The sequence below is a fragment of the Engraulis encrasicolus genome, chromosome 2 (genome assembly GCF_034702125.1).
Source record: "Engraulis encrasicolus isolate BLACKSEA-1 chromosome 2, IST_EnEncr_1.0, whole genome shotgun sequence".
NCBI lineage: Eukaryota > Metazoa > Chordata > Actinopteri > Clupeiformes > Engraulidae > Engraulis > Engraulis encrasicolus.
Genome location: NC_085858.1, coordinates 39870528 through 39883128, shown reverse-complemented (window position 1 = coordinate 39883128; position 12601 = coordinate 39870528). Strand labels below are relative to the sequence as shown.

Genomic DNA, 12601 nt, shown 5'->3' with positions numbered 1-12601 from the left:
GACCAACAAGGGGTAAACAGGGAACAACTCAAGCTATTCATCCATAGTGCATGTACGTACGTAACGTCACGTAAATTCAAATTCAAACTCAAATTCAATCAAGCAAAGAAGCCACATGAATAAGATACTTTTGATACTGTACAAATTCAATTACCTACTAAAACACTTTTTTGGCCATGACATCTATTCATATTCTCAGAGATGTATGAAGAAGTACTGGTAAGGATGTAATTTCAACACTAGACAGGGAAGCCGACGGGGGGGCGAAGGGGTCAGTTGTCCTGGGCCCAAGTAGAGAGGGGGCCCAAAGTTGGATTACCATTATAGTGTATGTATTGGATGAGGGGCCTTTTCAGATGAATTTGTCCTGGGCCCAGTGAAAGCTGTCAGCGGGCCTGACACTAGCAGTAAGGTTTTTCAGAGTGAGTAGTCCGCACACTTAGAATCCTTTTTGTTGGGTTTTGTTTTTTCATGGCAGGAAAACGTTTCGACCTCAACAGTCTTCTTCAGGAGAATCTGAAGAAGACTGTTGAGGTTGAAACGTTATCCTGCCATGAAAAAATAAAACACAACAAAAAGGATTCTAAGTGTGCGGACTCCTCACTCTGAAAACTACAGTTGACCTTCGTCCTGCACCTTTCCCTGGGATGTGCACAATCCTCTCCTTCAACTAGCTGTAAGGTTGCAACTCACAGTATGTAATATCATACTACAAAAAATGAATTTCCCCATGGCGGGATAATTAAAGGCATACTATTCTATACTATTCAGTTTGTACTAGTGTTGTAATGACATCCACAACAATACTTATACTTCTACTTCATACACTTCTTCATACATTAAAGTGTTGCGGTGCAACTACAATCAAGGTCTGAAATCAAGGATGTAGTGTAATGGCTCGTTCTTTTGAAACTCGATTGTCGGAAACTCCGGCTTCCGCCTCGGAAAAGTGCAATAGAATGGGTACTCAAATCGGGGTTCCGAATCTCAAACTCGGAGCACTTCGGTGTACTCCGAGTTTGTTTAACATTAGTTTTTTCCAGACGTTTGTATTGTCCCCAGCTGTTGCAATGGAACGCATTTACAACGGTTGTCGGGAGAACAACCTCGGGTCTACCGACGGCCGAGTTTCAAAAGAATGAACCATAAGACATAAGAGCAGTGTGGTGCATAAGAGCACTTGCTGGTTTAGTGGTTGGGTGCTGCCCCCTGTCCTGCGTTATTATTATACATGTGGGGAACAGTGCTGTTTGCCCCGCAGTCTAAATACTCAAACGTCTCCAGGGACAGCTGCTCGTAATGGGCCATGTAGTACACAGTCATGGAGAGCCTGTAAATGAGAAATGAGGCAGCGGAAGTTGAAGGAGAGAGAGAGAGAGAGAGAGAGAGAGAGAGAGAGAGGGAGAGAGAGGGGGGGAGGGAGGAAGAGAGAGAGAGAGGAAGAGAGAGAGAGAGAGAGAATGTTAATGGACATGACGTGGACAATGGAATGGCCTCATAAGCTTTTATGACTGCAAATGATATAATTGTCAGGAACCAGGATCATGTGATATGTGCCTTATCATGTGTCACAAAAATAAACGAATAAAGAAGCACTCATCAGATTTCTTTTTGCTTTTTTAATCGCCTCACAAACGTTTTGGGCTTACACCCTTCTACAGTGTGAAATGGCGATGAGTGCCATGAGTGCTTCTTTATTAATTTCTTTTTGAGATTTGAGTTCCTTCATTGACGAAGTTAAGCACCCAGTGTAAAGCATTAGACTACAAGGTGTTGAGCGCATTTCCTGATCCTTCTACATTATCATTTGTCATAACACCACCACCACCAACAAACTTCATTTTCTCACACATCCATAAATGTTTTATTCAATACAACTACGTAAGCTATTAACATCATAATACAAAAATGAAACCTCCCAAAATGTCACTTACTGAAGTCTAAAAAAGAGGATGTGGACGGTGGATGTTGCCCTGCAGTAATCTCTGTCAAAACAAGACACACATGCAGTTTGCAGAGTTTGACTGAAATTTGACTTAAAGTCAACACAAAAATATGGTTTGTTCTGAGTAAGTGGGGAAAATGTTCTTTATTGTGTCTATAAAACACAGTTAAGAATCATCTCAGACTTGAGAGAGAGAGAGAGAGAGAGACAGAGAGAGAGAGAGAGAGAGAGAGAGAGAGAGAGAGAGAGAGAGAGAGAGAGAGAGAGAGAGAATATCTTCTTTGAAGATGAAGAAGTACTGTCCTACATATCCTGTAAGTGAACACCTTTTGCGTAGCAGTGTTTCCCATGCCTTGTTCTTGATCCCATCATCTTTCAGATTCTTATTAAAAGAAAAAAAAACCCCTAACTTTAACACGGCAAAGTTATGTCAGAAGAGTCCTTTAATCTCAATTCAGCCAATCACTCCTCAACAACGCCTTACATAAAACTGGTGCAAGTCACAAGGTTTTTGTTAATGTTCACATCAACTGGCAAGTGGGGTGGGGGAAAACAGAGTCCTAGTGATTTCCACTGTTGCAAGGCTTTAGGGCAGGGGTGGAGAACCTATGTCTCGAGGGCCGTTTGCGGCCCTTGAAGCCTTTTTATTCGGCCCCGATGTTATTTTAATGTTAAGCAGCTTCACATGAAATATGACGTATTTTGTAACCGAATCTTGGAAAATACATTTGCAATACAATTAAGTTATATTCAGGGGACCTAGAGAAGGTGTGGTCTGTTTTAAAGGTGGCTGCCTTCAATATAAGCCTAAAATGCAGGGGGAAATCCTGGTATGTGTTTATAGTGCGGTCCTCTAAGGACTTTTACGGCCCTCGGATGAATTTGAAGTGGCCCCTCGAATGAAAAGGGTTCAAATCTGGCTGTCGAGAGAAACACCAAATGGGTGTGTGCGTATTTGAGCTGGAAGAAAGGCTACATTTAGGGTGATTACCGCTCTGTAGTATCAGCCTGGGAAATCCCGTGCTGCGCTGCATGATTGCTCCGATGCTAAAAGACAGCATGGATTCTCCACCTGAGCTAGGGGTAGGGGTGGAAAGGCGATGGTGCGTACTACTTGACAAACAGAAGCTTGCAGTTTCTTTAAATAGACACGATTGGCTATGGGCTACATACTGTATATGCCAAATGATACATTTGTAATGCCCAATAAACGTCCATGGGCAATTGTAAACCACACATTTCCAATGAGAAATTGCATTGGTAGCCTGGTATCTTGGTATCTCATTGGTACTAACCAGGCAAACTCTGTATAACTCTGTTGAACAACGATGTACAGTATTACAAAATGCAACACATCGAACATCAAAACAGAAGGGCTACTAGAACAGAGGACAAAACACCAAGTTGGAGTTGGAGTTAAGTTACAGTTAAAGGGGCACAATGTAGGATGACGTCGTTTGCGCGGTGCGCGTGACATGCCTGTCTCAAAATCTACACAGCAATGAAAAAAATGCTGTTTAAATAAACTCACTGTGAGAATGTTTTTCATCACGGAGTGCCAGCAGTTGATACAAATCTGACTACGGTATGTAAAGCGATTTTTCGTACAAGAAGTGTTTCCCACGATACTCGTTAAGACCGCTCTGTCAGAAGTTGTATTTGGGGTTTTCTGACCCCGGACCGTGGAAGTGGTTGCGAGAGTCATTGTTCACTTACTAATGACTCAAATAATATAAAATCAAAATAAGCATCGGCTGACTTGGGACAGTGATTAACTAAACTTTTAATCCTACCTTGAGCCCCTTTAAGCTCCACTTTTCTCCACCAGTGTTGCCAGATTGGGCTGTTTCCCGCCCAATTGGGCTGCTTAGGATGGTTGTGTGCGGGTAAAAATGGCATTCAGCAGAAAAACCCGCCCAATTTTAGCCATAGAAATCAATAGAATTGGGCGGGATTTTGAGCTTCTAGGCTGGTTTTGAGCATTTTTTGGGCTGGAAATCATCAGCCTCATCTGGCAACCCTGTTCTCCACCAGAAATAGAAAACCAAGGACACAGAGCACAACGGTCCGGCTCACCAAAATGAGACAGCTGAGGACTGCAAAAGCATTGCTTGTTGATGTGATGGATCCTGATTTCTGCTGAGGCACACAGATCTTTTGCTGCCAACAAAATTAATCCACACTGACCCCACCTGTCTTGTTTTCATAGCCCTGGGTGCTGTTGGCAGTGCTATCATCATGTGTTAGCTAGCTGCATTCTTGGCACGTTTAAAGTCTGTTCAAATCCATTATCAGTCATTGTCTAAAACCTGCTGCTGTCTAATTTGGGAGTTATCGACAATGTGAATACACAATTTGTCTCCTCTGAGCTCCCGAGGTATTGCAGATCCAACCAAAATTGTATTGGGTATATGTCACATCATAGAACAAAGAATAACCCTGTTCAACCACTGTATGCAACCTTCAATAATCAGGCCACAACTGTGCCTTGCTTTTCCATCCTCTTCTGTCAGCTAAATACAAAAGTAGCAGAAAAGAGGCTTCTGTAATATGTCAAAGTGTTATTATTTCAGTTTATGCAGTTGCAGGTACGATGCATGACATCACAAATGTAGAATCTATGGATTCAATGTGGACGTGAAACGCTTTTTGTTGCTCTAAAGTTGGTCGTGACGCTTGCCATTAGGAAGCAGTGAGTACCATAACATTTAAATCTGATGCAATCATATATTGTGCACTCTCTCAAACACAAAAGTGAATGTGATAGATCACATTCATTAACTTTTATGGTTCTACATATAAACGTACCAATTCATTGAGCAATTCTCTTTTGAAATATCCGTTTAATCAGTTCAGCCAACTTTATTCTCATTCTTTTTCACTAACAGAATTTACAAGTCCTACCCATCACAAAATATGAAGTTTTACCTCCCTCTAGCAAAGATCACCATAATCATTGGTTGTGTCAGTGAACTTTTTACGCACGCACTCACTCTTTGAAAGGCACCCCTCCCCATGAGTCACTACTGTTTAAAAGCTTTTCTCTTTGCTCTCTCCATTGGTCCTCACTAACACGCTATCATTTCATAAGCATATACTGTATGTACATAAACCCACCATGTAATAGTAAATGGGTATTACACAGGTTTAAATAGATTACCAGTATTACAATTACTATTATTATGAGTAGTAACAATAGTTCTTTTTACTACTTACACAAGCCCTGCATCCGTCACACTGATTTTCACTTGGAATGGGTACTGTGAAAAAAGAAAGATATATAGCAATGCTTTATGAAATGATATGTGATATGATATGACATATGATACATCATATTAAGTGGAAAAAAACACATAAGTCTAAAACAATAAAATGCTCACTATACTAGCATTATGTTAAGCAGATGTTGTTTACTTCAGCAGAAGTCGTTTCACATCTGTATACTAAAAGCCATTTCCGTATGTAAGACTATGGCTGTGTCTCAAATGCCGCGCTTGTGCACTTCGGGCTCTGTTTTTCAGTGCCTAGGACGCTCACGCTGAAAATTTCAGTTGAGCCAGTGCACTGAAAGTGCCAGGATGATCCCCTAACAATGGCGGAAAAATGCAGTGCTTGAATGATGGACACTACATGCACTAAACGGCGGCCATGTTGACAATGACACAGAGGAAATGTGGCATTCAGTTCAGTAGAAGAGTTTGGTCAACAGTCTCCTAATTCTGTAAGTAATGTTGATGGGACACCAACCTTTTCATGCCAACCAAAGTATTGCATGTGTGATTGTTGTCCTTTGGGGTGAAGGACATGGAAATACAAGCACAAGACGCTGTGCCTTGTAAACAGTAGCCAACTCATATTTTGGCGAGCTAATGCCATGCTTATCCGTCACTTCCAGCGAGGGCACAGTGCATAGTGCTCACATTTTTCAAGACACTATGCACTAAAGACCTCAGTGCACTGCATGCACTGTGCACTGACTGTCAGTGCACTGACACAAGTGCGTGATTTGAGACATAGCCCATGAGTCAGGCATCAAAACCATATCTGTCAACCTTCCCGTTTTTCCTGACTTGGTATGTTCCCAAAAATATCCAGATTTTTCACATCATCTTCAAAAAACCGTTGGTCCAGACATTCACCCCCACGGCCCTATCAGTTAGGCTTACAACCCACACCCCCTTTACTTATGTATGATCTAAACTAGTGTTTCTCAACGGGGGCGGTACAGCCCCACAGGGGGCATGGGGAGCTCTAGGTGGCGTTGAGAAGGATACAGCTGAGAGGGGGTGGTGCTTAGTTGCCATTGGGGGGCATTAGTCCATTTAATTTTTTTTATAATAAGGGGGGCGTTGTCAGGCCTCTGATGAGTTGAATGGGGCTTTGGGAGGCTTGTGATGTAACCAAGGCGTTTGTTCAAAAAAGGTTGAGAACCACTGATCTAAACACAAGTTGTTACTGCATGGCTAAGAATAGGCCTACAAACATGCAACCACGTCCACACAGACACAGTGAGTGGCCCAGACATACGCACGCACACACACACACACACACACACACACACACACACACACACACACACGCACACACGCACACACACACACCTCACCTGTTTCTTAGAACGTGGCCGGAAAGTAGTAATATCGGCGGGCGAGCTGAGTTTGCCAACAACAGTGTCCCCATAGAAAACCTGCGCCGAAAAGGCTGAGCCCTCCACCATAACATAGTTATCATTGGTGATGTTTAAAGTGTTCTGTAACAGAATACAGTGGAGCATTACAAGAAAATCATCCATATGAGAACTGATCATACAGCCCCAACCACATCAATAAACTGTTTGCTAACTTCATTTATGGATATGGCATTGTTTTTCCATACTCTACAGTATGATACAGCGGTACAGACAGTATGATACAGATACCCCTCACATTTCTGCAGATTTGTAAGTATATCTTTTCATGGGACAACATTTAAAAAAAATCACATTGACACAATAAACAGTAGCCAGTGTACAACTTATATAGCTGCTTTAATTTATTATTCACTCACAAATCATTTGAAACACAGGCATTAATGTCTGAAAATGTATCTCAAAAAAGTGAGTACACCCTATGTTAAAACCCCATAGAAAGGATCATGATCTGTTTCAGTAGTCACAGTGCATATTGACACGCATGTTTCACTGCTCCCTTGGGGCGCCATTGGGGGCTGCCCCTTGCATGGGTGAGGCATAAAATGCAATTTCATTGTGTGCAGTGAACACCTGTATGCTTGCAGGCTTTCGCTTTCGGTGAAACTCGGTTTTTCAATGTTGACCACATTCATGCAGCCCCAAACCATGTCAGTCCCACTTCCATGCTTGATTTGACAGATCAGACTATTTTCTTTGTACAAACCACTTCTTCCCACTACACATGCTTGATATCATTTAAAACAAATATGTTTATTGTGGTGTCATCAGACAACACAACATGGTTCTAGCAATCCATGTCCTTACTCTGCTGCTTGTCTCTGATGAGACCAAGATAATCTGCAGAAATGTGAGGGCCGGGGTGTACTTAACTCTGTTGCTGTATTCACACCAACATATTACAGGTGTGAATATGTGCATTATTTACACACAAATTATTCTTCAATTTACTAAAAGTTCTAGTGATATTATACGCATATCATAATAACTATGACTTAGATAAAGACAATAGCATCTTAAAATAGCATTGGGTGTCAAAAGAAAAACAATACTTTCTTTGTTAGGAGTTATTCTAGACATGGGCTGTCTGTGTTGGAAAAAAGACTGTATAAATCCCAGCGAATCCCCATTCTCATCCTCATTTCAAGTGATCCAGGGTGCTGTGGCCCAGCATGCTAAACCCCCCCACATATGCGCTTGCATGCCCATGGGGACCCAGGTTTGAGTCCGGCTTGGGTCATGTCCCAGCCCGGCCCCATCTCTCTCTCTCTCTCTCTTTCTCTCTCTCTATTCTCTTCCTGTCATACTCTCGACTGTTCCATCAAGAGCAAAGACACAAAAAGCCCTTTAAAATGAGACACAGACCGATAGATAGATAGATAGATAGATAGATAGATAGATAGATAGATAGATAGATAGATAGATAGATAGATAGATAGATAGATAGATAGATAGATAGATAGATAGATAGATACAGTGAGTCCAATAAGTATTTGATCCCTTGCTGATTTTGTTGGTTTGCCTACTAACAAAGACATGATCAGTCAATAAATATTATGATAATATGTATTCTAATATGGAGAGACAGAATATCAAAAAGAAAATCCAGAAATTAATTTCAGAGAATATATATTAATTTATTTCCATTTCATCAAGCAAAATAAGTATTTGATCCCCTGCCAACTCATAACAGTTCCGGGCCCACGGACCAGATCGGCACTTCCGATCAACTTGTCATCTGAATTAAAGACACCTGTACATACTAACATGCATAAAAGACACATTGAATCAGCAGAATCAGTCCATAGTATGAGTGAATCAGTCACACTCCAACCTCACCAGCATGGGAAAGACCAAAGAGCGGTCAAATGATATCAGGGACAAGATTTTAGACCTGAACAAAGATTAAATGGGCTGCAAAGCCACAAGAAAGAGACTGGGTATTAATGACCCAACTGTTGATGCATTTCTTCCAAAATGTGAGGAATACAAAATGACTATCCATCAGCCTGTCTGTGGTTCTATACAAGATTTGACCTTTTGTAGGGATTTGATAATCATGAGAACAGAAAGAAAGCACCCTAGACCTGTACGGGATGAACTAGGCAATGATATCAAAGCTTCTGGGACCAAAATCACTGAGAAAACTACTGGTAGCACTTAATGCCACAGATGTTTAAAATCTTGTAGTGCACACATGGGACCCCTGCTTCAGAAGGAACCTGTGCAGTCCCACCTGAGGTTTGCCAATGGACATCTGACTGGTTTAGGATATGATAAGGAGGTGCTGTAGTCAGATGAAACCAAAATCAAGCTGTTTGGCATTAACACAATTCAATGTGTTTTGAGAAAGAGAACTGCTGTCTATGATCCCAGGAACACCCTCCTCACCATCATGCATGCAAGTGGTATCAGTATGGTTTGAGGGTATTTGTCTGGCCAAGGCACAGGACAACTTCACATCATCAACGAATGAATGGAGGGAGACATGTAATGTGCAATCCTAAGTGCAAACGTCCCTCCCTCCACCACTACACTGAAGGTGGGCCATTTTTGGATCTCCCAACTTGACAATAATACATAACATACAGTCAAAGCAACGAATGAGTGGCTCAATAAGAAGCATATTAAAGTCGTGAAGTGGCTTAGACAGTCTCCAAAATATTAACCCTATAGTAATTCTATGGAGGGAACTGAACCTCCCATTTGCCAAGCTACAGCCAAAAACTATCAATGTTTTAGAGATAATCTGCAAAGAAAAATGGGCAAAAATCGTTTCTACTATATGCACAAACATTGTCATCAACTAAAAGAAGCATCTGACCTCAGTGCTAGACAACTAGGGCTTTGCCACAAAACACTTTATCTTCTTTAGCTAGAGGGGTCAAATACTTATTTGCCTAAATTAAATACAAATGAATTAAAATATATTATTTTAAGTTATTTTCTGGAATTTCTTTTTGATATTTTGTCTCTCCACGTTTGAATACATATTATCATAAATTTATAGACTGATCATGTCTTTATTAGTGGGCTAACCGGCAAAATCAGCAAGGGATCAAATATATATTGGACTCACTGTAGATAGATAGATAGATAGATAGATAGATAGATAGATAGATAGATAGATAGATAGATAGATAGATAGATAGATAGATAGATAGACAGACAGATAGACAATTATTAGAAATAATGGATAATAAAATGAATAATGAATAAAAAGTGTGATAGGTGGTTACGCACGTAGACAGTGATGTTGACCGCTTTGTCTGAGAAGACCACGGATGAAGACTGGATGCCCATATCGGAGAGGGAGACGCTGCGGGGGAACAGGAAGAAGAGCACGAGCACGGAGAAGACCAGGCACACCCCAACAGACAGGGCCACATACAGCTTCCTGTAGTAGAGTGGAGTAGAGTAGAGTAGAGTAGATTAGAGTAGAGCAGAGAGTATCATTTATTGATTCCAGGGGGAAATTAAGGTGTGAAGTAGCATACATACACACACACACACACACACATACATAATAAATACAAAAAGACATTACCCACTAGACATTACACACATACTTACACATACAAACCCCAACTCCGGTGAAGTTGGGACGTTTGGTAAACAGTGAATAAAATCAAAATGCTATCATTTTCAAAACATTCAATCTATTCATTAGATGGAAAATAGTGAAAAGACAACATATAAGTGTTAAAACCGAGAAAAAATATTGTTTTGGGGGACATATGTACTCATTTCTAACTTGATAAATCCAACACCTCTCAAAAGAGTTGGGACGGGGTCAATAAATGGCAGCAAATGTCAAGGAAGACTAAAAACAAAACAAAAGACAACACTTAACAGTTAAATACATTAACCGATGAGATGATTTCACATAAAAAACAGTGTTAATTCCTATCTTGGACATGATTTCACCAGCTTAAATGGTGGGTGTATTCCTTGTCATGTTTTGCAATGTTTTCCTTTCTGTAGTGCTTACAGTGTGACAGGTCTTGACCAAAAGCCCACCATTTTATCACCTGCTGGTCCTTATGATGGAGCCAAACTGTTAAAACATAGTAGAGAATTCAATTTGACCTTACTATGTGGCAGTAATCGAAGATCTCCCTTCAGAATATAATGCATGAGTGGCTTTTCATGCTGTTTAAAACCCATTTATACCATTCAGCACTGTATTTAACTCTACAGATGAGTGAGAACATCTTAACCAATGCACTACTGCACCCGCATGCCATCATGGAGGCTGACTTTTGAAGTTAGCACTAACACAAGTTGGATGGTCCATTTTCACTGTAGCACAGGATGTGCAATGCTCTATTATTGTCAAAAAGAATGGACTTCTACAACTTCTGCTGACTTCTGTAAACAAAGGACAGTTTCCCATGTCTTCTGGGTCTATTTAAAGTGAGCTCAGGTGCTTAGGAGAATGTTACACCCCTGTATCATTTGCACGCATTAAGCATTCTTAATATGGTCCATTTTCAATAGCTCTAATTCCTGGAGTGCTAGAGTGAGACTACAGCCAATATATATTTCATGATGTCATGAACCTATACAATGATTTTAGTAACAAAAATATGTCTTATATACACTCAATCGTGGTAAATCAAAGGGAATTCAAAAATGTATGTAATAACTATGGTAATTATTCACTTTGCATCTTTAATTCTGAGTGACTCATCCTCTCTGCGATGATCTTATACCTGGACACCTATATTGTCCGTCAGTACAATTCATTTTGAAATGTTCTTCTTTGTTGTGTTATCTTATTTGGATTTATGAAGTTAGAAATGAGTACTTATGTCCCCCAAAACTAGCCTGGTGAACCAGACATCCACATTTAGTCTGGTTTATCAGGCTACCCCAAAACAATATTTTTTCTCGGTTTTAACACTTAATATGTTGTCTTTTCACTATTGTCCATCTAATGAATAGATTGAATGTTTTGAAAATGATAGCATTTTGATTCTATTCACTGTTTACCAAACGTCCCAACTTCACCGGAGTTGGGGTTTGTACATTAACCATATGTTGCTCACTCTTACATACATGTAGCCAAGGCAGCTCTCTCTCTCTCTCTCTCTCTCTCTCTCTCTCTCTCTCTCTCTCTCTCTCTCTCTCTCTCTCTCTCTCTCTCACACACACACACACACACACACACACACACACACACACACACACACACACACACACACACACACACACACACACACACACACACACACACCAAATTATAAAGTGTAGGACACACAAGAACACAGACAGACAGCACATGATCACTGATCACATGAGGCATTTAGTAAGACAAGACAAGACAACCACTATTATTGTGTATCCGTTATAGCCAGAGGTGAAAAACTAGATTGAGTAAGTTGTGAAAGTCCCACCATTGTTTCCCCACAGAGTTTTTGTGTTAGTAAGGGTGGTGGGTGGTTGGCTGGTATCAGAGATACATCCCTATCATCTTTGGAAAGGCTACTGTATGATAAGTAGTTTCGTATGAAATATATGATATGAAAACCCCAAATAGTATATACTTTGTGATGAATCAGGTTTAGAAATCACATTCACAACGTATTATATTTATGTTTTTCCAGGACCTACTGAAGGTAGCAATAAACTTAGCTGAAGCGTTTTTCATAGCAGCATACGGTTATTACAGGATATTGGTTAAAGTCCCGCCCGTTCTTCCTATTATTAAGGGTGGGATTCAACACAGCAACCCTCAATTTCAAAGAATAACACTCCAACCAATAGGCCATGACAGCCTAATTATACAGAATTATAAGATAAAAGAAGGTATGAATGGTATAAAAGGTATAATTCCTTGCTCATGGACCTTGATTCAAAGAGGGTTTCCTTACTCCATAAATAGGCTTTCTTGCTCATGGGGACCCAGGTTCAGGTCCGGCCTGGTTTGTGTCCTAACCCTGCCCCATCCCGCTCTCCCACTCATC

At 40.6% G+C, this 12601-nt stretch overlaps 1 protein-coding gene across 1 annotated transcript in view; it reads right to left on the bottom strand.

Annotated features, from left to right (window-relative positions):
• Nucleotides 1-534: 534 nt before the first annotated feature.
• tmem106a (transmembrane protein 106A) overlaps nucleotides 535-12601 on the bottom strand; it is a 15146-nt gene continuing 3079 nt past the window's right edge. Inside the window, exons 4-8 of the mRNA XM_063188489.1 lie at nucleotides 9876-10029; nucleotides 6552-6695; nucleotides 5162-5205; nucleotides 1935-1985; nucleotides 535-1330 (exon numbers count right to left, since the gene is read on the bottom strand). Coding sequence (XP_063044559.1) covers nucleotides 1189-1330; nucleotides 1935-1985; nucleotides 5162-5205; nucleotides 6552-6695; nucleotides 9876-10029 — 535 coding nt within the window. The 3' untranslated portion in view covers nucleotides 535-1188. The remainder of the gene's footprint in view (nucleotides 1331-1934; nucleotides 1986-5161; nucleotides 5206-6551; nucleotides 6696-9875; nucleotides 10030-12601) is intronic.